The sequence below is a fragment of the Camelus bactrianus genome, chromosome 15 (assembly GCF_048773025.1).
Source record: "Camelus bactrianus isolate YW-2024 breed Bactrian camel chromosome 15, ASM4877302v1, whole genome shotgun sequence".
Lineage (NCBI taxonomy): Eukaryota > Metazoa > Chordata > Mammalia > Artiodactyla > Camelidae > Camelus > Camelus bactrianus.
In genome coordinates this window covers 13,939,818-13,963,941 of record NC_133553.1, presented here as the reverse complement: position 1 = coordinate 13,963,941, position 24,124 = coordinate 13,939,818, and the positions used below count along the sequence as shown (strand labels likewise).

Here is a 24,124-nt window from a genome sequence, read left to right as displayed (position 1 = left end):
CCTTTATGACCTGTGCCCCCCCCTCCCCTTTATGAGCTGTGCCCCCCTCCCCTTTATGAGCTGTGCCCCCCCCTCCCTTTTATGAGCTGTGCCCCCCTCCCCTTTATGACCTGTGCCCCCTCCTCCCTTTTATGAGCTGTGCCCCCTCCCTTTTATGACCTGTGTCCCCCCTCCTCTTTATGAGCTGTGCCCCCTCCCCTTTATGACCTGTGCCCCCCCCTCCCTTTTATGAGCTGTGCCCCCCTCCCCTTTATGAGCTGTGCCCCCCCCTCCCTTTTATGAGCTGTGCCCCCCTCCCCTTTATGACCTGTGCCCCCTCCTCCCTTTTATGAGCTGTGCCCCCTCCCTTTTATGACCTGTGTCCCCCCTCCTCTTTATGAGCTGTGCCCCCTCCCCTTTATGACCTGTGCCCCCCCCTCCCTTTTATGAGCTGTGCCACCCTCCCCTTTATGACCTGTGCCCCCTCCTCCCTTTTATGAGCTGTGCCCCCCTCCCCTTTATGACCTGTGCCCCCCCTTCCCTGTTATGAGCTGTGTCCCCCTCCCTTTTATGAGCTGTGCCCCCCTCCCCTATATGACCTGTGCCCCCCCCTCCCCTTTATGAGCTGTGCCCCCCTCCCCTTTATGAGCTGTGTCCCCCCTCCTCTTTATGAGCTGTGCCCCCTCCCCTTTATGACCTGTGCCCCCCCCTCCCTTTTATGAGCTGTGCCCCCCTCCCCTTTATGACCTGTGCCCCCTCCTCCCTTTTATGAGCTGTGCCCCCCTCCCCTTTATGACCTGTGCCCCCTCCTCCCTTTTATGAGCTGTGCCCCCTCCCTTTTATGACCTGTGTCCCTCCTCCCTTTTATAAGCTGTGCCCCCTCCCCTTTATGAGCTGTGCCCCCCTCCCCTTTATGACCTGTGCCCCCTCCTCCCTTTTATGAGCTGTGCCCCCTCCCTTTTATGACCTGTGCCCCCCCCTCCCCTTTATGAGCTGTGCCCCCTCCCCTTTATGAGCTGTGCCCCCCCCTCCCTTTTATGAGCTGTGCCCCCCTCCCCTTTATGACCTGTGCCCCCTCCTCCCTTTTATGAGCTGTGCCCCCTCCCTTTTATGACCTGTGTCCCTCCTCCCTTTTATAAGCTGTGCCCCCTCCCCTTTATGAGCTGTGCCCCCCTCCCCTTTATGACCTGTGCCCCCTCCTCCCCTTTATGAGCTGTGCCCCCTCCCCTTTATGAGCTGTGCCCCCCCCTCCCTGTTATGAGCTGTGTCCCCCTCCCTTTTATGAGCTGTGCCCCCTCCCTTTTATGAGCTGTGCCCCCCTCCCCTTTATGACCTGTGCCCCCCCCTCCCCTTTATGAGCTGTGCCCCCCTCCCCTTTATGAGCTGTGCCCCCCCCTCCCTTTTATGAGCTGTGCCCCCCTCCCCTTTATGACCTGTGCCCCCTCCTCCCTTTTATGAGCTGTGCCCCCTCCCTTTTATGACCTGTGTCCCCCCTCCCCTTTATGAGCTGTGCCCCCTCCCCTTTATGACCTGTGCCCCCCCCTCCCTTTTATGAGCTGTGCTCCCCTCCCCTTTATGACCTGTGCCCCCCCTTCTCTGTTATGAGCTGTGTCCCCCTCCCCTTTATGAGCTGTGCCCCCCTCCCCTTTATGAGCTGTGCCCCCCCCTCCCTTTTATGAGCTGTGCCCCCCTCCCCTTTATGACCTGTGCCCCCCTTCCCTGTTATGAGCTGTGTCCCCCTCCCCTTTATGAGCTGTGCCCCCCTCCCCTTTATGAGCTGTGCCCCCCCCTCCCTTTTATGAGCTGTGCCCCCCTCCCCTTTATGACCTGTGCCCCCCCTTCTCTGTTATGAGCTGTGTCCCCCTCCCCTTTATGAGCTGTGCCCCCCTCCCCTTTATGAGCTGTGCCCCCCCCTCCCTTTTATGAGCTGTGCCCCCCTCCCCTTTATGACCTGTGCCCCCCCTTCCCTGTTATGAGCTGTGTCCCCCTCCCCTTTATGAGCTGTGCCCCCCTCCCCTTTATGAGCTGTGCCCCCCGCTCCCTTTTATGAGCTGTGCCCCCCTCCCCTTTATGACCTGTGTCCCCCCCTCCCTTTTATGAGCTGTGCCCCCCTCCCCTTTATGACCTGTGTCCCCCCTCCCTTTTATGAGCTGTGTCCCCCTCCCCTTTATGACCTGTGCCCCCCCCTCCCCTTTATGAGCTGTGCCCCCCTCCCCTTTATGAGCTGTGCCCCCCCCTCCCTTTTATGAGCTGTGCCCCCCTCCCCTTTATGACCTGTGTCCCCCCCTCCATTTTATGAGCTGTGCCCCCCTCCCCTTTATGACCTGTGCCCCCTCCTCCCTTTTATGAGCTGTGCCCCCCTCCCCTTTATGAGCTGTGCCCCCCCCTCCCTTTTATGAGCTGTGCCCCCCTCCCCTTTATGACCTGTGCCCCCCCCTCCCCTTTATGAGCTGTGCCCCCCTCCCCTTTATGAGCTGTGCCCCCCCCTCCCTTTTATGAGCTGTGCCCCCCTCCCCTTTATGACCTGTGCCCCCTCCTCCCTTTTATGAGCTGTGCCCCCCTCCCCTTTATGAGCTGTGCCCCCCTCCCCTTTATGACCTGTGCCCCCCCCTCCCCTTTATGAGCTGTGCCCCCCTCCCCTTTATGAGCTGTGCCCCCCCCTCCCTTTTATGAGCTGTGCCCCCCTCCCCTTTATGACCTGTGCCCCCTCCTCCCTTTTATGAGCTGTGCCCCCCTCCCCTTTATGACCTGTGCCCCCTCCCCTTTATGACCTGTGCCCCCCTCCCTTTTATGAGCTGTGCCCCCCTCCCCTTTATGACCTGTGCCCCCCTCCCTTTTATGAGCTGTGCCCCCCTCCCCTTTATGACCTGTGCCCCCCTCCCTTTTATGAGCTGTGCCCCCCTCCCCTTTATGACCTGTGCCCCCCTCCCTTTTATGAGCTGTGCCCCCCTCCCCTTTATGACCTGTGCCCCCCTCCCCTTTATGACCTGTGCCCCCCTCCCTTTTATGAGCTGTGCCCCCCTCCCCTTTATGACCTGTGCCCCCCTCCCTTTTATGACCTGTGCCCCCCTCCCTTTTATGAGCTGTGCCCCCCTCCCCTTTATGACCTGTGCCCCCCTCCCTTTTATGAGCTGTGCCCCCCTCCCCTTTATGACCTGTGCCCCCCTCCCTTTTATGAGCTGTGCCCCCCTCCCCTTTATGACCTGTGCCCCCCTCCCTTTTATGACCTGTGCCCCCCTCCCCTTTATGACCTGTGCCCCCCTCCCCTTTATGACCTGTGCCCCCTCCCCTTTATGACCTGTGCCCCCTCCCCTTTATGAGCTGTGCCCCCTCCCTTTTATGACCTGTGCCCCCTCCCCTTTATGACCTGTGCCCCCTCCCCTTTATGAGCTGTGCCCCCTCCCTTTTATGACCTGTGCCCCCCTCCCTTTTATGACCTGTGCCCCCCTCCCCTTTATGACCTGTGCCCCCCTCCCTTTTATGAGCTGTGCCCCCCCTCCCTTTTATGACCTGTGCCCCCTCCCCTTTATGACCTGTGCCCCCTCCCCTTTATGACCTGTGCCCCCCTCCCTTTTATGAGCTGTGCCCCCCTCCCCTTTATGACCTGTGCCCCCCTCCCTTTTATGAGCTGTGCCCCCCTCCCCTTTATGACCTGTGCCCCCCTCCCTTTTATGAGCTGTGCCCCCCTCCCCTTTATGACCTGTGCCCCCCTCCCTTTTATGAGCTGTGCCCCCCTCCCCTTTATGACCTGTGCCCCCTCCCCTTTATGAGCTGTGCCCCCCTCCCTTTTATGAGCTGTGCCCCCCTCCCCTTTATGACCTGTGCCCCCCTCCCTTTTATGAGCTGTGCCCCCCCTCCCTTTTATGAGCTGTGCCCCCCTCCCCTTTATGACCTGTGCCCCCCTCCCTTTTATGACCTGTGCCCCCCTCCCTTTTATGACCTGTGCCCCCCTCCCCTTTATGACCTGTGCCCCCCTCCCTTTTATGAGCTGTGCCCCCCCTCCCTTTTATGACCTGTGCCCCCTCCCCTTTATGACCTGTGCCCCCCTCCCTTTTATGAGCTGTGCCTCCCTCCCCTTTATGACCTGTGCCCCCCTCCCTTTTATGAGCTGTGCCCCCCTCCCCTTTATGACCTGTGCCCCCCTCCCTTTTATGACCTGTGCCCCCTCCCCTTTATGAGCTGTGCCCCCCTCCCTTTTATGAACTGTGCCCCCTCCCCTTTATGACCTGTGCCCCCTCCCCTTTATGACCTGTGCCCCCCTCCCTTTTATGAGCTGTGCCCCCCTCCCCTTTATGACCTGTGCCCCCCTCCCCTTTATGACCTGTGCCCCCTCCCCTTTATGAGCTGTGCCCCCTCCCTTTTATGACCTGTGCCCCCCTCCCTTTTATGAGCTGTGCCCCCCTCCCCTTTTATGACCTGTGCCCCCTCCCCTTTATGACCTGTGCCCCCTCCCCTTTATGAGCTGTGCCCCCTCCCTTTTATGACCTGTGCCCCCCTCCCTTTTATGACCTGTGCCCCCCTCCCCTTTATGACCTGTGCCCCCCTCCCTTTTATGACCTGTGCCCCCCCTCCCTTTTATGACCTGTGCCCCCTCCCCTTTATGACCTGTGCCCCCCTCCCTTTTATGAGCTGTGCCCCCCTCCCCTTTATGACCTGTGCCCAATTCCCTTTTATGACCTGTGCCCCCTCCCCTTTATGAGCTGTGCCCCCCTCCCTTTTATGAACTGTGCCCCCTCCCCTTTATGACCTGTGCCCCCTCCCCTTTATGAACTGTGCCCCCTCCCCTTTATGACCTGTGCCCCCTCCCCTTTATGACCTGTGCCCCCCTCCCTTTTATGAGCTGTGCCCCCCTCCCCTTTATGACCTGTGCCCCCCTCCCTTTTATGACCTGTGCCCCCTCCCCTTTATGACCTGTGCCCCCCTCCCTTTTATGAGCTGTGCCCCCTCCCCTTTATGACCTGTGCCCCCTCCCCTTTATGAGCTGTGCCCCCTCCCCTTTATGACCTGTGCCCCCCCTTCCCTGTTATGAGCTGTGTCCCCCTCCCTTTTATGAGCTGTGCCCCCTCCCTTTTATGAGCTGTGCCCCCCTCCCCGTTATGAGCTGTGCCCCCCTCCCCTTTATGACCTGTGCCCCCCTCCCTTTTATGAGCTGTGCCCCCCTCCCCTTTATGACCTGTGCCCCCCTCCCTTTTATGAGCTGTGCCCCCCTCCCCTTTATGACCTGTGCCCCCCTCCCTTTTATGAGCTGTGCCCCCTCCCTTTTATGAGCTGTGCCCCCCTCCCTTTTATGAGCTGTGCCCCCTCCCTTTTATGAGCTGTGCCCCCCTCCCCTTTATGACCTGTGCCCCCCCTTCCCTGTTATGAGCTGTGTCCCCTCCCTTTTATGAGCTGTGCCCCCTCCCTTTTATGAGCTGTGCCCCCCTCCCCGTTATGAGCTGTGCCCCCCTCCCCTTTATGACCTGTGCCCCCCTCCCTTTTATGAGCTGTGCCCCCCTCCCCTTTATGACCTGTGCCCCCCTCCCTTTTATGAGCTGTGCCCCCTCCCCTTTATGACCTGTGCCCCCTCCCCTTTATGACCTGTGCCCCCTCCCCTTTATGACCTGTGCCCCCCTCCCTTTTATGAGCTGTGCCCCCCTCCCCTTTATTACCTGTGCCCCCCTCCCTTTTATGAGCTGTGCCCCCTCCCCTTTATGACCTGTGCCCCCCCTTCCCTGTTATGAGCTGTGTCCCCCTCCCTTTTATGAGCTGTGCCCCCCTCCCTTTTATGAGCTGTGCCCCCTCCCCGTTATGACCTGTGCCCCCTCCCCTTTATGACCTGTGCCCCCCTCCCTTTTATGAGCTGTGCCCCCCTCCCTTTTATGACCTGTGCCCCGCCTTCCCTGTTATGAGCTGTGCCCCCTCCCCTTTATGAGCTGTGCCCCCTCCCCTTTATGACCTGTGCCCCCCCTTCCCTGTTATGACTTGTGCCCCCCCTCCCTTTTATGAGCTGTGCCCCCTCCCTTTTATGAGCTGTGCCCCCTCCCCTTTATGACCTGTGCCCCCCCTTCCCTGTTATGACCTGTGCCCCCCCTCCCTTTTATCAGCTGTGCCCCCTCCCTTTTATGAGCTGTGCCCCCTCCCTTTTATGACCTGTGCCCCCCATTCCCTGTTATGAGCTGTGCCCCCTCCCCTTTATGAGCTGTGCCCCCTCCCCTTTATAACCTGTGCCCCCCCTTCCCTGTTATGACCTGTGCCCCCCCTCCCTTTTATGAGCTGTGCCCCCTCCCCTTTATGACCTGTGCCCCCCTCCCTTTTATGAGCTGTGCCCTCCTCACCTTTATGACCTGTGCCCCCCCTTCCCTGTTATGAGCTGTGTCCCCCTCCCCTTTATGAGCTGTGCCCCCCTCCCCTTTATGAGCTGTGCCCCCCCCTCCCTTTTATGAGCTGTGCCCCCCTCCCCTTTTTGACCTGTGCCCCCTCCTCCCTTTTATGAGCTGTGCCCCCCTCCCCTTTATGAGCTGTGCCCCCCTCCCCTTTATGACCTGTGCCCCCCCTTCCCTGTTATGAGCTGTGTCCCCCTCCCTTTTATGAGCTGTGCCCCCTCCCTTTTATGAGCTGTGCCCCCCTCCCCTTTATGACCTGTGCCCCCCCTTCCCTGTTATGAGCTGTGTCCCCCTCCCTTTTATGAGCTGTGCCCCCCTCCCCTTTATGACCTGTGCCCCCCCCTCCCTTTTATGAGCTGTGCCCTCCTCCCCTTTATGACCTGTGCCCCCTCCTCCCTTTTATGAGCTGTGCCCCCCTCCCCTTTATGACCTGTGCCCCCCCTTCCCTGTTATGAGCTGTGTCCCCCTCCCTTTTATGAGCTGTGCCCCCTCCCTTTTATAGCTGTGCCCCCCTCACCTTTATGACCTGTGCCCCCCCTTCCCTGTTATGAGCTGTGTCCCCCTCCCTTTTATGAGCTGTGCCCCCCTCCCCTTTATGACCTGTGCCCCCCCCTCCCTTTTATGAGCTGTGCCCCCCTCCCCTTTATGAGCTGTGCCCCCCCTCCCTTTTATGAGCTGTGCCCCCCTCCCCTTTATGACCTGTGCCCCCTCCTCCCTTTTATGAGCTGTGCCCCCCTCCCCTTTATGAGCTGTGCCCCCCTCCCCTTTATGACCTGTGTCCCCCCTCCCCTTTATGAGCTGTGCCCCCTCCCCTTTATGACCTGTGCCCCCCCCTCCCCTTTATGAGCTGTGCCCCTCCCCTTTATGACCTGTGCCCCCCCCTCCCTTTTATGAGCTGTGCCCCCTCCCCTTTATGACCTGTGTCCCCCCTCCCCTTTATGAGCTGTGCCCCCTCCCCTTTATGACCTGTGCCCCCCCCTCCCTTTTATGAGCTGTGCCCCCCTCCCCTTTATGACCTGTGCCCCCTCCTCCCTTTTATGAGCTGTGCCCCCCTCCCCTTTATGAGCTGTGCCCCCCTCCCCTTTATGACCTGTGCCCCCCCTTCCCTGTTATGAGCTGTGTCCCCCTCCCTTTTATGAGCTGTGCCCCCTCCCTTTTATGAGCTGTGCCCCCTCCCCTTTATGACCTGTGTCCCCCCTCCCCTTTATGACCTGTGCCCCCCCTCCCTTTTATGAGCTGTGCCCCCCTCCCCTTTATGACCTGTGCCCCCTCCTCCCTTTTATGAGCTGTGCCCCCCTCACCTTTATGACCTGTGCCCCCCCTTCCCTGTTATGAGCTGTGTCCCCCTCCCTTTTATGAGCTGTGCCCCCTCCCTTTTATGAGCTGTGCCCCCCTCCCCTTTATGACCTGTGCCCCCCCCTCCCTTTTATGAGCTGTGCCCCCCTCCGCTTTATGAGCTGTGCCCCCCCTCCCTTTTATGAGCTGTGCCCCCCTCCCCTTTATGACCTGTGCCCCCTCCTCCCTTTTATGAGCTGTGCCCCCCTCCCCTTTATGAGCTGTGCCCCCCTCCCCTTTATGACCTGTGCCCCCCCTTCCCTGTTATGAGCTGTGTCCCCCTCCCTTTTATGAGCTGTGCCCCCTCCCCTTTATGACCTGTGCCCCCCCCTCCCTTTTCTGAGCTGTGCCCCCTCCCCTTTATGACCTGTGCCCCCCCTTCCCTGTTATGAGCTGTGTCCCCCTCCCTTTTATGAGCTGTGCCCCACTCCCCTTTATGACCTGTGCCCCCCCTTCCCTGTTATGAGCTGTGTCCCCCTCCCTTTTATGAGCTGTGCCCCCTCCCTTTTATGAGCTGTGCCCCCTCCCCTTTATGACCTGTGCCCCCTCCTCCCTTTTATGAGCTGTGCCCCCCTCCCCTTTATGACCTGTGCCCCCCCTTCCCTGTTATGAGCTGTGTCCCCCTCCCTTTTATGAGCTGTGCCCCCTCCCTTTTATGAGCTGTGCCCCCCTCACCTTTATGACCTGTGCCCCCCCTTCCCTGTTATGAGCTGTGTCCCCCTCCCTTTTATGAGCTGTGCCCCCCTCCCCTTTATGACCTGTGCCCCCCCTCCCTTTTATGAGCTGTGCCCCCCTCCCCTTTATGAGTTGTGCCCCCCCCTCCCTTTTATGAGCTGTGCCCCCCTCCCCTTTATGACCTGTGCCCCCTCCTCCCTTTTATGAGCTGTGCCCCCCTCCCCTTTATGAGCTGTGCCCCCCTCCCCTTTATGACCTGTGCCCCCCCTTCCCTGTTATGAGCTGTGTCCCCCTCCCTTTTATGAGCTGTGCCCCCTCCCTTTTATGAGCTGTGCCCCCTCCCCTTTATGACCTGTGTCCCCCCTCCCCTTTATGACCTGTGCCCCCCCTCCCTTTTATGAGCTGTGCCCCCCTCCCCTTTATGACCTGTGCCCCCTCCTCCCTTTTATGAGCTGTGCCCCCCTCCCCTTTATGACCTGTGCCCCCCCTTCCCTGTTATGAGCTGTGTCCCCCTCCCTTTTATGAGCTGTGCCCCCTCCCTTTTAGGAGCTGTGCCCCCCTCACCTTTATGACCTGTGCCCCCCCTTCCCTGTTATGAGCTGTGTCCCCCTCCCTTTTATGAGCTGTGCCCCCTCCCTTTTATGAGCTGTGCCCCCCTCCCCTTTATGACCTGTGCCCCCCCCTCCCTTTTATGAGCTGTGCCCCCCTCCGCTTTATGAGCTGTGCCCCCCCTCCCTTTTATGAGCTGTGCCCCCCTCCCCTTTATGACCTGTGCCCCCTCCTCCCTTTTATGAGCTGTGCCCCCCTCCCCTTTATGAGCTGTGCCCCCCTCCCCTTTATGACCTGTGCCCCCCTTCCCTGTTATGAGCTGTGTCCCCCTCCCTTTTATGAGCTGTGCCCCCTCCCCTTTATGACCTGTGCCCCCCCCTCCCTTTTCTGAGCTGTTCCCCCTCCCCTTTATGACCTGTGCCCCCCTTCCCTGTTATGAGCTGTGTCCCCCTCCCTTTTATGAGCTGTGCCCCCCTCCCCTTTATGACCTGTGCCCCCCCTTCCCTGTTATGAGCTGTGTCCCCCTCCCTTTTATGAGCTGTGCCCCCCTCCCCTTTATGACCTGTGCCCCCTCCTCCCTTTTATGAGCTGTGCCCCCCTCCCCTTTATAACCTGTGCCCCCACTTCCCTGTTATGAGCTGTGTCCCCCTCCCTTTTATGAGCTGTGCCCCCTCCCTTTTATGAGCTGTGCCCCCCTCACCTTTATGACCTGTGCCCCCCCTTCCCTGTTATGAGCTGTGCCCCCTCCCTTTTATGAGCTGTGCCCCCTCCCTTTTATGACCTGTGCCCCCCCTTCCCTTTTATGAGCTGTGCCCCCCTCCCCTTTATGACCTGTGCCCCCTCCTCCCTTTTATGAGCTGTGCCCCCCTCCCCTTTATGACCTGTGCCCCCCCTCCCCTTTATGAGCTGTGCCCCCTCCCCTTTATGAGCTGTGCCCCCCCCTCCCTTTTATGAGCTGTGCCCCCCTCCCCTTTATGACCTGTGCCCCCTCCTCCCTTTTATGAGCTGTGCCCCCTCCCTTTTATGACCTGTGTCCCCCCTCCTCTTTATGAGCTGTGCCCCCTCCCCTTTATGACCTGTGCCCCCCCCTCCCTTTTATGAGCTGTGCCCCCCTCCCCTTTATGAGCTGTGCCCCCCCCTCCCTTTTATGAGCTGTGCCCCCCTCCCCTTTATGACCTGTGCCCCCTCCTCCCTTTTATGAGCTGTGCCCCCCTCCCCTTTATGACCTGTGCCCCCCCTTCCCTGTTATGAGCTGTGTCCCCCTCCACTTTATGAGCTGTGCCCCCCTCCCCTTTATGAGCTGTGCCCCCCCCTCCCTTTTATGAGCTGTGCCCCCCTCCCCTTTATGACCTGTGTCCCCCCCTCCCTTTTATGAGCTGTGTCCCCCTCCCCTTTATGACCTGTGCCCCCCCCTCCCCTTTATGAGCTGTGCCCCCCTCCCCCTTTATGAGCTGTGCCCCCCTCCCCTTTATGAGCTGTGCCCCCCCCCTCCCTTTTATGAGCTGTGCCCCCCTCCCCTTTATGACCTGTGTCCCCCCCTCCCTTTTATGAGCTGTGTCCCCCTCCCCTTTATGACCTGTGCCCCCCCCTCCCCTTTATGAGCTGTGCCCCCCTCCCCTTTATGAGCTGTGCCCCCCTCCCCTTTATGAGCTGTGCCCCCCCCTCCCTTTTATGAGCTGTGCCCCCCTCCCCTTTATGACCTGTGTCCCCCCCCTCCCTTTTATGAGCTGTGTCCCACTCCCCTTTATGACCTGTGCCCCCCCCTCCCCTTTATGAGCTGTGCCCCCCTCCCCTTTATGAGCTGTGCCCCCCCCTCCCTTTTATGAGCTGTGCCCCCCTCCCCTTTATGACCTGTGTCCCCCCCCTCCCTTTTATGAGCTGTGTCCCACTCCCCTTTATGACCTGTGCCCCCCCCTCCCCTTTATGAGCTGTGCCCCCCTCCCCTTTATGAGCTGTGCCCCCCTCCCCTTTATGAGCTGTGCCCCCCCCTCCCTTTTATGAGCTGTGCCCCCCTCCCCTTTATGACCTGTGCCCCCCCCTCCCCTTTATGAGCTGTGCCCCCCTCCCCTTTATGAGCTGTGCCCCCCCCTCCCTTTTATGAGCTATGCCCCCCTCCCCTTTATGACCTGTGCCCCCTCCTCCCTTTTATGAGCTGTGCCCCCCTCCCCTTTATGAGCTGTGCCCCCCCCTCCCTTTTATGAGCTGTGCCCCCCTCCCCTTTATGACCTGTGCCCCCCCCTCCCCTTTATGAGCTGTGCCCCCCTCCCCTTTATGAGCTGTGCCCCCCCCCTCCCTTTTATGAGCTGTGCCCCCCTCCCCTTTATGACCTGTGCCCCCTCTTCCCTTTTATGAGCTGTGTCCCCTCCCCTTTATGACCTGTGCCCCCCCCTCCCCTTTATGAGCTGTGCCCCCTCCCCTTTATGAGCTGTGCCCCCCTCCCTTTTATGAGCTGTGCCCCCCTCCCCTTTATGACCTGTGTCCCCCCCTCCCTTTTATGAGCTGTGTCCCACTCCCCTTTATGACCTGTGCCCCCCCCTCCCCTTTATGAGCTGTGCCCCCCTCCACTTTATGAGCTGTGCCCCCCCCTCCCTTTTATGAGCTGTGCCCCCCTCCCCTTTATGACCTGTGTCCCCCCCTCCCTTTTATGAGCTGTGCCCCCCTCCCCTTTATGACCTGTGCCCCCTCCTCCCTTTTATGAGCTGTGCCCCCCTCCCCTTTATGAGCTGTGCCCCCCCCTCCCTTTTATGAGCTGTGCCCCCCTCCCCTTTATGACCTGTGTCCCCCCCTCCCTTTTATGAGCTGTGCCCCCCTCCCCTTTATGACCTGTGCCCCCCCCTCCCCTTTATGAGCTGTGCCCCCCTCCCCTTTATGAGCTGTGCCCCCCCCTCCCTTTTATGAGCTGTGCCCCCCTCCCCTTTATGACCTGTGCCCCCTCTTCCCTTTTATGAGCTGTGCCCCCCTCCCCTTTATGAGCTGTGTATGAGCTGTGCCCCCCTCCCTTTATGACCTGTGCCCCCCCCTCCCTTTATGAGCTGTGCCCCCTCCCCTTATGACCTGTGCCCCCCTCCCCTTTATGAGCTGTGCCCCCCTCCCCTTTATGAGCTGTGCCCCCCTCCCCTTTATGAGCTGTGCCCCCTCCCCTTTATGACCTGTGCCCCCCCTTCCCTGTTATGAGCTGTGCCCCCTCCCTTTTATGAGCTGTGCCCCCTCCCTTTTATGAGCTGTGCCCCCCTCCCCTTTATGACCTGTGCCCCCCTTCCCTGTTATGAGCTGTGCCCCCTCCCTTTTATGAGCTGTGCCCCCTCCCTTTTATGAGCTGTGCCCCCCTCCCCTTTATGACCTGTGCCCACCCCTTCCCTGTTATGGACCTGTGCCCCCTCCCTTTTATGACCTGTGCCCCCCTCCCCTTTATGAGCTGTGCCCCCTCCCCTTTATGACCTGTGCCCCCCCTTCCCTGTTATGACCTGTGCCCCCTCCCCTTTATGACCTGTGCCCCCTCCCCTTTATGAGCTGTGCCCCCTCCCCTTTATGACCTGTGCCCCCCTCCCTTTATGACCTGTGCCCCCTCCCCTTTTTGACCTGTGCCCCCCTCCTTTTATGAGCTGTGCCCCCTCCCTTTTATGAGCTGTGCCCCCCTCCCCTTTATGACCTGTGCCCCCCTTCCCTGTTATGACCTGTGCCCCCTCCCCTTTATGACCTGTGCCCCCTCCCCTTTTTGACCTGTGCCCCCCTCCCTTTTATGAGCTGTGCCCCCTCCCCTTTATGAGCTGTGCCCCCCTCCCTTTTATGAGCTGTGCCCCCCTCCCCTTTATGACCTGTGCCCCCTCCCCTTTGTGAGCTGTGTCCCCCCTTCCCAGTTATGAGCTGTGCCCCCTCCCTTTTATGAGCTGTGCCCCTCCCTTTTATGAGCGGTGCCCCCCTCCCCTTTATGACCTGTGCCCCCCCTTCCCTGTTATGACCTGTGCCCCCTCCCCTTTATGACCTGTGCCCCCTCCCCTTTTTGACCTGTGCCCCCCTCCCTTTTATGAGCTGTGCCCCCTCCCTTTTATGAGCTGTGCCCCCTCCCCCTTTATGACCTGTGCCCCCCTCCCCGTTATGACCTGTGCCCCCTCCCCTTTTTGACCTGTGCCCCCCTTCCCTGTTATGAGCTGTGTCCCCTCCCTTTTATGACCTGTGCCCCCTCCCTTTATGACCTGTGCCCCCCTCCCTTTTATGAGCTGTGCCCCCCTTCCCTGTTATGAGCTGTGCCCCCCCTCCCTTTTATGAGCTGTGCCCCCTCCCCTTTATGACCTGTGCCCCCTCCCCTTTGTGAGCTGTGTCCCCCCTTCCCAGTTATGAGCTGTGCCCCCTCCCTTTTATGAGCTGTGCCCCCTCCCTTTTATGAGCTGTGCCCCCCTCCCCTTTATGACCTGTGCCCCCCCTTCCCTGTTATGACCTGTGCCCCCTCCCCTTTATGACCTGTGCCCCCTCCCCTTTATGAGCTGTGCCCCCTCCCCTTTATGACCTGTGCCCCCCCTTCCCTGTTATGACCTGTGCCCCCTCCCCTTTATGACCTGTGCCCCCTCCCCTTTTTGACCTGTGCCCCCTCCCCTTTGTGAGCTGTGCCCCCCTTCCCTGTTATGACCTGTGCCCCCTCCCTTTTATGAGCTGTGCCCCCTCCCTTTTATGAGCTGTGCCCCCCTCCCCTTTATGAGCTGTGCCCCCTCCCCTTTATGACCTGTGCCCCCCCTTCCCTGTTATGAGCTGTGTCCCCTCCCTTTTATGAGCTGTGCCCCCCTCCCCTTTATGACCTGTGCCCCCCCTTCCTGTTATGACCTGTGCCCCCCTCCCCTTTATGACCTGTGCCCCCCTCCCCTTTATGAGCTGTGCCCCCCTCCCCTTTATGACCTGTGCCCCCCCTTCCCTGTTATGAGCTGTGTCCCCCTCCCTTTTATGAGCTGTGCCCCCCTCCCCTTTATGACCTGTGCCCCTCCTTCCCTTTGTGAGCTGTGCCCCCTTCCCTGTTATGAGCTGTGCCCCCCTCCCTTTTATGAGCTGTGCCCCCTCCCTTTTATGAGCTGTGCCCCCCTCCCCTTTATGACCTGTGCCCCCCCTTCCCTTTGTGAGCTGTGTCCCCCTTCCCAGTTATGAGCTGTGCCCCCTCCCTTTTATGAGCTGTGCCCCCTCCCTTTTATGAGCTGTGCCCCCCTCCCCTTTATGACCTGTGCCCCCCCTTCCCTGTTATGACCTGTGCCCCCTCCCCTTTATGACCTGTGCCCCCTCCCTTTTTTGACCTGTGCCCCCTCCCTTTGTGAGCTGTGTCCCCCCTTCCCTGTTATGAGCTGTGCCCCCTCCCTTTTATGAGCTGTGCCCCCTCCCCTTTATGACCTGTGCCCCCCTCCCGTTATGACCTGTGCCCCCTCCCCTTTGTGAGCTGTGCCCCCTCCCCTTTATGACCTGTGCCCCCCCTCCTTTTATGAGCTGTGCCCCCTCCCCTTTATGACCTGTGCCCCCCTCCCCGTTATGACCTGTGCCCCCTCCCCTTTATGAGCTGTGCCCCCTCCCCTTTATGACCTGTGCCCCCCCTTCCCTGTTATGACCTGTGCCCCCTCCCCTTTATGACCTGTGCCCCCTCCCCTTTTTGACCTGTGCCCCCTCCCCTTTGTGAGCTGTGTCCCCCCTTCCCTGTTATGAGCTGTGCCCCCTCCCTTTTATGAGCTGTGCCCCCTCCCCTTTATGACCTGTGCCCCCCTCCCCGTTATGACCTGTGCCCCCTCCCCTTTGTGAGCTGTGCCCCCTCCCCTTTATGACCTGTGCCCCCCCTCCCTTTTATGAGCTGTGCCTCCCTCCCCTTTATGACCTGTGCCCCCTCCCCTTTGTGAGCTGTGTCCCCCCTTCCCTGTTATGAGCTGTGCCCCCCTCCCTTTTATGAGCTGTGCCCCCCCTCCCTTTTATGAGCTGTGCCCCCCTCCCCTTTATGACCTGTGCCCCCCTCCCTTTTATGACCTGTGCCCCCCTCCCTTTTATGAGCTGTGCCCCCTCCCCTTTATGACCTGTGCCCCCCTCCCTTTTATGAGCTGTGCCCCCTCCCCTTTTATGACCTGTGCCCCCCTCCCTTTTATGAGCTGTGCCCCCCTCCCCTTTATGACCTGTGCCCCCCTCCCTTTTATGACCTGTGCCCCCCTCCCCTTTATGACCTGTGCCCCCCCTCCCCTTTTATGACCTGTGCCCCCTCCCCTTTATGACCTGTGCCCCCTCCCCTTTATGAGCTGTGCCCCCTCCCTTTTATGACCTGTGCCCCCTCCCCTTTATGACCTGTGCCCCCTCCCCTTTATGAGCTGTGCCCCCTCCCTTTTATGACCTGTGCCCCCCTCCCTTTTATGACCTGTGCCCCCCTCCCCTTTATGACCTGTGCCCCCCTCCCTTTTATGAGGTGTGCCCCCCCTCCCTTTTATGACCTGTGCCCCCTCCCCTTTATGACCTGTGCCCCCTCCTCCCTTTTATGAGCTGTGCCCCCCTCCCCTTTATGACCTGTGCCCCCACTTCCCTGTTATGAGCTGTGTCCCCCTCCCTTTTATGAGCTGTGCCCCCCTCCCCTTTATGACCTGTGCCCCCCCCTCCCCTTTATGAGCTGTGCCCCCCTCCCCTTTATGAGCTGTGCCCCCCCCTCCCTTTTATGAGCTGTGCCCCCCTCCCCTTTATGACCTGTGCCCCCTCCTCCCTGTTATGAGCTGTGCCCCCTCCCTTTTATGAGCTGTGCCCCCTCCCTTTTATGACCTGTGCCCCCTCCTCCCTTTTATGAGCTGTGCCCCCCTCCCCTTTATGACCTGTGCCCCCCCTTCCCTGTTATGAGCTGTGTCCCCCTCCCTTTTATGAGCTGTGCCCCCCTCCCCTTTATGACCTGTGCCCCCCCCTCCCCTTTATGAGCTGTGCCCCCCTCCCCTTTATGAGCTGTGCCCCCCCCTCCCTTTTATGAGCTGTGCCCCCCTCCCCTTTATGACCTGTGCCCCCTCCTCCCTTTTATGAGCTGTGCCCCCTCCCTTTTATGACCTGTGTCCCCCCTCCTCTTTATGAGCTGTGCCCCCTCCCCTTTATGACCTGTGCCCCCCCCTCCCTTTTATGAGCTGTGCCCCCTCCCCTTTATGACCTGTGCCCCCCCCTCCCCTTTATGAGCTGTGCCCCCCTCCCCTTTATGAGCTGTGCCCCCCCCTCCCTTTTATGAGCTGTGCCCCCCTCCCCTTTATGACCTGTGCCCCCTCCTCCCTTTTATGAGCTGTGCCCCCCTCCCCTTTATGACCTGTGCCCCCCCTTCCCTGTTATGAGCTGTGTCCCCCTCCCTTTTATGAGCTGTGCCCCCCTCCCCTTTATGACCTGTGCCCCCCCCTCCCCTTTATGAGCTGTGCCCCCCTCCCCTTTATGAGCTGTGCCCCCCCCTCCCTTTTATGAGCTGTGCCCCCCTCCCCTTTATGACCTGTGCCCCCTCCTCCCTTTTATGAGCTGTGCCCCCTCCCTTTTATGACCTGTGTCCCCCCTCCTCTTTATGAGCTGTGCCCCCTCCCCTTTATGACCTGTGCCCCCCCCTCCCTTTTATGAGCTGTGCCCCCCTCCCCTTTATGAGCTGTGCCCCCCCCTCCCTTTTATGAGCTGTGCCCCCCTCCCCTTTATGACCTGTGCCCCCTCCTCCCTTTTATGACCTGTGTCCCCCCTCCTCTTTATGAGCTGTGCCCCCCTCCCCTTTATGACCTGTGCCCCCCCCTCCCCTTTATGAGCTGTGCCCCCCTCCCCTTTATGAGCTGTGCCCCCCCCTCCCTTTTATGAGCTGTGCCCCCCTCCCCTTTATGACCTGTGCCCCCTCCTCCCTTTTATGAGCTGTGCCCCCTCCCTTTTATGACCTGTGTCCCCCCTCCTCTTTATGAGCTGTGCCCCCTCCCCTTTATGACCTGTGCCCCCCCCTCCCTTTTATGAGCTGTGCCCCCCTCCCCTTTATGAGCTGTGTCCCCCTCCCTTTTATGAGCTGTGCCCCCCTCCCCTTTATGACCTGTGCCCCCTCCTCCCTTTTATGAGCTGTGCCCCCCTCCCCTTTATGACCTGTGCCCCCACTTCCCTGTTATGAGCTGTGTCCCCCTCCCTTTTATGAGCTGTGCCCCCTCCCTTTTATGAGCTGTGCCCCCCTCACCTTTATGACCTGTGCCCCCGCTTCCCTGTTATGAGCTGTGCCCCCTCCCTTTTATGAGCTGTGCCCCCTCCCTTTTATGACCTGTGCCCCCCCTTCCCTTTTATGAGCTGTGCCCCCCTCCCCTTTATGACCTGTGCCCCCTCCTCCCTTTTATGAGCTGTGCCCCCCTCCCCTTTATGACCTGTGCCCCCCCTTCCCTGTTATGAGCTGTGTCCCCCTCCCTTTTATGAGCTGTGCCCCCCTCCCCTTTATGACCTGTGCCCCCCCCTCCCCTTTATGAGCTGTGCCCCCTCCCCTTTATGAGCTGTGCCCCCCCCTCCCTTTTATGAGCTGTGCCCCCCTCCCCTTTATGACCTGTGCCCCCTCCTCCCTTTTATGAGCTGTGCCCCCTCCCTTTTATGACCTGTGTCCCCCCTCCTCTTTATGAGCTGTGCCCCCTCCCCTTTATGACCTGTGCCCCCCCCTCCCTTTTATGAGCTGTGCCCCCCTCCCCTTTATGAGCTGTGCCCCCCCCTCCCTTTTATGAGCTGTGCCCCCCTCCCCTTTATGACCTGTGCCCCCTCCTCCCTTTTATGAGCTGTGCCCCCTCCCTTTTATGACCTGTGTCCCCCCTCCTCTTTATGAGCTGTGCCCCCTCCCCTTTATGACCTGTGCCCCCCCCTCCCTTTTATGAGCTGTGCCCCCCTCCCCTTTATGACCTGTGCCCCCCTCCCTTTTATGAGCTGTGCCCCCCTCCCCTTTATGACCTGTGCCCCCCCTTCCCTGTTATGAGCTGTGTCCCCCTCCCCTTTATGACCTGTGCCCCCTCCTCCCTTTTATGAGCTGTGTCCCCCTCCCTTTTATGAGCTGTGCCCCCCCTTCCCTGTTATGACCTGTGCCCCCCCCCCTTTTATGAGCTGTGCCCCCCTTCCCTGTTATGAGCTGTGCCCCCCTCCCTTTTATGAGCTGTGCCCCCCTCCCCTTTATGACCTGTGCCCCCTCCCCTTTATGACCTGTGCCCCCTCCCCTTTGTGAGCTGTGTCCCCCCTTCCCTGTTATGAGCTGTGCCCCCCTCCCCGTTATGAGCTGTGCCCCCCTTCCCTGTTATGAGCTGTGCCCCCCTCCCTTTTATGAGCTGTGCCCCCCTCCCCTTTATGACCTGTGCCCCCTCCCCTTTATGACCTGTGCCCCCTCCCCTTTGTGAGCTGTGTCCCCCCTTCCCTGTTATGAGCTGTGCCCCCCTCCCCGTTATGAGCTGTGCCCCCCTTCCCTGTTATGAGCTGTGTCCTCCTCCCTTTTATGAGCTGTGTCCCCCTCCCCTTTATGACCTGTGCCCCCTCCTCCCTTTTATGAGCTGTGTCCCCCTCCCTTTTATGAGCTGTGCCCCCCCTTCCCTGTTATGACCTGTGCCCCCCCCTCCCTTTTATGAGCTGTGCCCCCCTTCCCTGTTATGAGCTGTGCCCCCCTCACCTTTATGACCTGTGCCCCCTCCCCTTTATGACCTGTGCCCCCTCCCCTTTGTGAGCTGTGTCCCCCCTTCCCTGTTATGAGCTGTGCCCCCCTTCCCTGTTATGAGCTGTGTCCCCCTCCCTTTTATGAGCTGTGCCCCCTCCCTTTTATGAGCTGTGCCCCCTCCCCGTTATGACCTGTGCCCCCTCCCCTTTATGACCTGTGCCCCCCTCCCTTTTATGAGCTGTGCCCCCCTCCCCTTTATGACCTGTGCCCCCTCCCCTTTATGACCTGTGCCCCCCTCCTTTTTATGAGCTGTGCCCCCCTCCCAGTTATGAGCTGTGCCCCCTCCCCTTTATGACCTGTGCCCCCCTCCCCGTTATGACCTGTGCCCCCTCCCCTTTGTGAGCTGTGTCCCCCCTTCCCTGTTATGAGCTGTGCCCCCCTCCCTTTTATGAGCTGTGCCCCCCTCCCCTTTATGACCTGTGCCCCCCTCCCTTTTATGAGCTGTGCCCCCCTCCCCTTTATGACCTGTGCCCCCTCCCCTTTATGACCTGTGCCCCCCTCCCTTTTATGAGCTGTGCCCCCCTCCCAGTTATGAGCTGTGCCCCCTCCCTTTTATGAGCTGTGCCCCCTCCCCTTTATGACCTGTGCCCCCCTCCCCGTTATGACCTGTGCCCCCTCCCCTTTGTGAGCTGTGTCCCCCCTTCCCTGTTATGAGCTGTGTCCCCCTCCCTTTTATGAGCTGTGCCCCCTCCCTTTTATGAGCTGTGCCCCCCTCCCCGTTATGAGCTGTGCCCCCCTTCCCTGTTATGAGCTGTGTCCCCCTCCCTTTTATGAGCTGTGCCCCCTCCCTTTTATGAGCTGTGCCCCCCTCCCCTTTATGACCTGTGCCCCCCTCCCGTTTATGACCTGTGCCCCCCTCCCTTTTATGAGCTCTGCCCCCCTCCCGTTTATGACCTGTGCCCCCCTCCCGTTTATGAGCTGTGCCCCCTGTTCCGCGTTATGAGCTGTGCCCCCCCATTTATTTTTAATTACTGATCTCCTGCTGGTGCTCACTGAGAAACTTGTGACTTGGAGTGAAGACAAATAACGCGTGTCAGTGATCAGGACTTTAGCATCAAGCCCCTGAGCAGGAGGCAGCGTGTGTGCGCTCCTTGAGGGACACCCTGCTGACTCTGAGCGGGGCTCACACTTGGAGACCAGTCCTCTGTCCCCTGGCTGGGGGAAGGGAACGTCCCCCTGGGGCACGGGGCTTCCCTTGGGCGGGCTGGGCTCGGGGGCACAAGGCCTACCTTCATCTCGATCTGCCTGGTGCCCAGATTCTCAAACAGCAGCTTCACTTGGGTTTTCTGGTCGTCCGAAGATCCCCTCAGGTGAGAGAACTTAAATCTCCAGAGCACGTCCTGTAAAGGAAGGAACCGGTGAGCAGTTTAGACACCAGCGCTCCTTTGTCCAATTAGCGTCTGTCACGAGTCACAGAATCTCGTGAAACGCTGCAGACACTTGCCTGTTGTGTAGCTGAGGGCCTGGTCACAACTCAAAATCTGCACCTTCTCTCTCTGGGTCTAAGGCACGGACCCCCTCAAACACCAGGCTTCCTGGGGGTCCCTCCAGCCAGGCTCCCAGTGGCCGGTCGGGGTCCTGGGGGCCCAGGCCTCCACCGCGCCCCCTCCCGCCCACTCCACCCTCGCCGGCTTTCTCTCGGCTTCTCCTGGACATCGTCCCAAAGCATCGGAAGAGCACTGCTCCTTTCTCTGCTTGTAAACCTTGGAAAACCCACTCCAAGGCCTGAGTGAACGCGGTCGAGATTGCAGATAAAATGAAGACCTCTCTCCCGACAGGCCTGTGCCTGCCTGAGGCCACATCCCGATCCCTCAGCGTTGGGTTCTCCAGAACCAAGCCAAGAAGCGTAGACAACATTAACTCCTCTGTGCTCTGCTGGTGCAGACGTCACTGCATGCTCGCCACGGTTCTGGAGAGATGAGTATTCTCCGTAAACGCCTGCTCTCTAATAGAAAGGGAGGCTACGCCAGAATAAAGACTTAGCGGCTGCCCTTCACAGAAGACAGCCTGTGACTGTCGACTCTTCACGGTAATAAACCTTTGTCTTCCAGGAAAAGCCCCAGGAGAGAACAGCAATTATTTTTCAGCAAGTTACATGCTGCATTTGTATTAAAAGCATCTATTTTGAAATAATGCACGTATTTTTCTCTGAGTCTCAAGGAAGGCCAGGAGGCGGGAGGTGGGGACCCTGAGGGCATGGTGACTCCGTGTGCCCCTGGGCAGCAGATTCCACCCTCGCCACCCGCAAGGCTCCAGGCACGGCTTTGTTTTGTTTTGAATCTCGAAGCCCAAGAGTCTCCAGGTTTCACGGCCCAGGTCAAAGCACATGTTCCTTCTGGTTTCGAGAGACCTGGAACTCCACGAGTCCGAGGCCGTGACCCCACATCTTCCATGTCCTCGGTGGGGAGCCGAGTCCACGCCCCCGGCTCGGGCCCCAGGGCCCTTTCAGGTTGGGATTGCTGGCCTCCACCCAGAGCGCAGACTTTCGGAGGCCACGTCAATCGCCACCAGGGTACGGGTTCCAGAAGGGCCGCTGGCCCACGGAATAAACTGAAGGAACCAACCAGAGCACCGGCAGCCCGGCCGGGAGGGCCCAGGAACAGTGGGTGATCACTGCAGCGCCTCCCCCCACCCTCCCGGGCTCCCAGCGTCGTTGGGGCATCGCCTCGCCCACCGCCCTCCCTCCGAGGGCTGGGGAGGGCCACTGTGGTTTCAGCCTCTAGGTTTCTTGAAAACAGCTCAAATCTCATCTGCCTTTAAACTACCCGCCCTCGAGCTGTCCTGTGAGGAACCTGCAGTCACTTAAGGATGTGTGTCCAGAGAAGCCAGAGGAATCATGGTTTTGCCAAATTCCTCACAAAATAAGCAAGACCCAAACGTCTCTGGGAACACCACCACTCGGTGTTTGCTCAAATCTCATTAAAAAGAGGTCAAGGAACATTCTGGGAATGACCTTCATAATTATCATTACATAGAATCATAAACGGCTGTTAAAACAGTATAGACAAAAAAGAGCCAAAATCCCCGCGTGGGAGTCCTGCTTGCTGTTCAGAGAATTCTCGAGGGTCCTTATAGCCAAGTCTGTCTGGAACGCTCCTTGTGCACCAGCATCCTGTGTGCGCTGATCGGAGAGCAATGCTAGCGTCTGAAACAGACACACAGTTCCTTTGCTTAAAGCCGTGCTCTGACTCCCCATGAGGGCCCCCGAGTGGGTCAGGCAGGACAGCTGGCTGCGGGGCGGCGGCCTGGGAGGTGCCCGGGGCGAGGCCGGCGGGCACCTCCGCCCTCCCTCACCGGCGAGCGAGACGGGAAACAGGCTAAGGCCAGGCTTCATCTTCTGAGGGCAGGCAGTTAGTGGTGGTGACCTCTGCCCACTTCCTTTGCAGCAGACATGAGTGATCAGAACGCAGGCGATGGGAAGTACACCTGCTAACGGCTAGGCTGGCTGGACCCCAGACTCGGTGGGGGAGGCTGAGCTGCAGGCTCACTGGTTGGCGTTCTTCCGTGTGGTCTGGCCGAGCCTGGCTCCTCTCCCGTCAGGTCGGAGCCAAATCTTCACCTCCCACTGCGAGAAAGGCAACTTCCTGTCTGGCTTCCCCCCAAACCACGGTTCCACCTCCGTCTCAACTCAGCCCAGAGCTTTATCCGATCTCAGGCTGGGAACCGGCCACTGGGTGACGAGGTCCGTCCTGAAGCCCCCGCTGACGGCCCTGACACAGAAACGCTACTTTTCTGCTCTGAGTGGGGAACATCGCTGGTTAAAGAAAACGTGGGTGCAAGTTGACATTTAGGGACAAGGCGGTGCCCCGAAGTAACAAGCAAATAAGAAGAAAAGTTCCCTCTGGTTCCCGGTCCCAGACCCTTGACGACGTGGGTGTGGGCAGCCCCAGAGGACACGCAGCCTAGAGGAGGGCAGGTCCGAGCCCCGCGCCTGTGCCGTGATGTCCACACCGTTTCCTAAGCCATGTTGTGTCCTCTCCCCTCCTGCTTAACAACGACAGAACTGGGCATTGGTCAGCCCTAAACCCAGGGGTCAGTAAACATGTGGGGCCTCTGCCGTGTCCAGCAGGGGGCGGGGGCGGGCAGCTGGATGGAGTTTTAGCTGACTCTGGTTTCATATTTCCATTCTCTCTCTTTTTTTTCCCTAGGGGGAGAGGTAATTAGGTCTTACTTATTTTCTAGTTGGCGGTGCTGGGGATTGAACCCAGGACCTTGTGTGCGCCAAGCATGTGCTTTGCCCCTGAGCGAGCCCCTCCCCACCCTTGGTTTAATATTTTCAAAATCGTCTAGAAACGTAGAAGTACTGGAGACGGTCTTCTTATCCACTTTGTCAGGCGCAGAAGACGCTTCCTGCTCAGACGTGTCTTTCCCCGTGCATCTCAGACCTTCTCAGCGTACCGCGCCTTTATTAATGTCGGGAAAGGAGGACTGAGGGTGAACGGATTCACGCCGAGAAATAGCTGCTCACCTCCTCCCTGTCCGGCCGGGGAGCGGGGACTAAGAAATCCGACCACGCGGATGTTCCGGAGGGGGCGCCGTGCAGACGCCCAGCGTTGAAGTTTGCTGTGTCGTCGAGTCCAGGGTTTTGTTCTTACAGCGTTCGGCTAATAAGTAGCACTGCCACACTGGGGGTTCCGCTTTACCAGGAGATCACGCACACGCGGTCCTCTCACAGGGTGATGTCGCAGAGAAGCGCCAGTTATCTTGCGACGATAAGCTCCCCCTCACCCCGGCCCCTGTGGCTGGAGGTCGGCCCCGCCCGGCGCTGGGGCTCCTGAAATCTGGGACCTGAGCCTTCACAGGAGGGTCAACCGGGGAGGACAACTCGCTCCCGCACGCTGGTCGGGGCTGGTGATGGCCACAGACGCGCGTGGGCGCTCACGTCCCTGAAGCGCCACAGAGCGCCAGGCCGAGGGGCTCCTTGCTCCGCCGCCGGGCGCTCACCTTTGTCTTACTGTGGAAACAGCTGAATCCCAGCGCGAAGTCCACCGTGAAGCACGGCGCGTCTCCCCGCCAGCTGCGTGGGTATGTTTTGGACTAAAAGGTACGAATGGGCGGAAAATGTTACTATTTTCAATTAAAAACGAAGTAAAAAGAGCATCACACGGGGGAGGGGTAAACGAGGGTTCGGGGACCAGCAGATACAACTACGAAACGTAAACAGACCAGCAGCAGGGAGCTACATTCAACGCGCTGCAGTAGCCGCCAGCGAGGAAGGGTACATACGTTTACAGCCGAGGCACCGTGCCGCTCACCAGAAACAAACTTCGCCTTGTAAGTCAACGCTACGTCCATCAGAAAAGCTACTGCGAACAGTAAAAAGGCAGAGACACCCCACCGCACGGGTCTTCCGCCGCCCGGCCCTCCCTGCGCCCTCCTTCTCCGGCCTCTGCTTCTCCTCTCACCCCGTTACAGTTTGTAGCACGGACGGAGCCCCACACAAATGCTCCTCAGTTTTGCCTGTTTCTGAGATTCGTGGAAATGGACTCGGAACTGCTGTGCCAGCCCAGACCCTCTGCCAGCCGTGCTGACGGGCCCACCCCTGTCCCCTCCCTCCGCTTGCTGACTTTGCCCG

At 59.6% G+C, this 24,124-nt stretch overlaps 1 protein-coding gene across 1 annotated transcript in view; it reads right to left on the bottom strand.

Moving 5' to 3' along the window:
• The window catches only part of SNTG2 (syntrophin gamma 2), a 125,017-nt gene that overhangs the window by 29,282 nt on the left and 71,611 nt on the right, over nucleotides 1-24,124 (bottom strand). Inside the window, 2 exon segments of the mRNA XM_074341598.1 lie at nucleotides 19,779-19,889; nucleotides 23,494-23,586. Of these exon segments, the coding sequence (XP_074197699.1) occupies nucleotides 19,779-19,889; nucleotides 23,494-23,586 (204 nt within the window).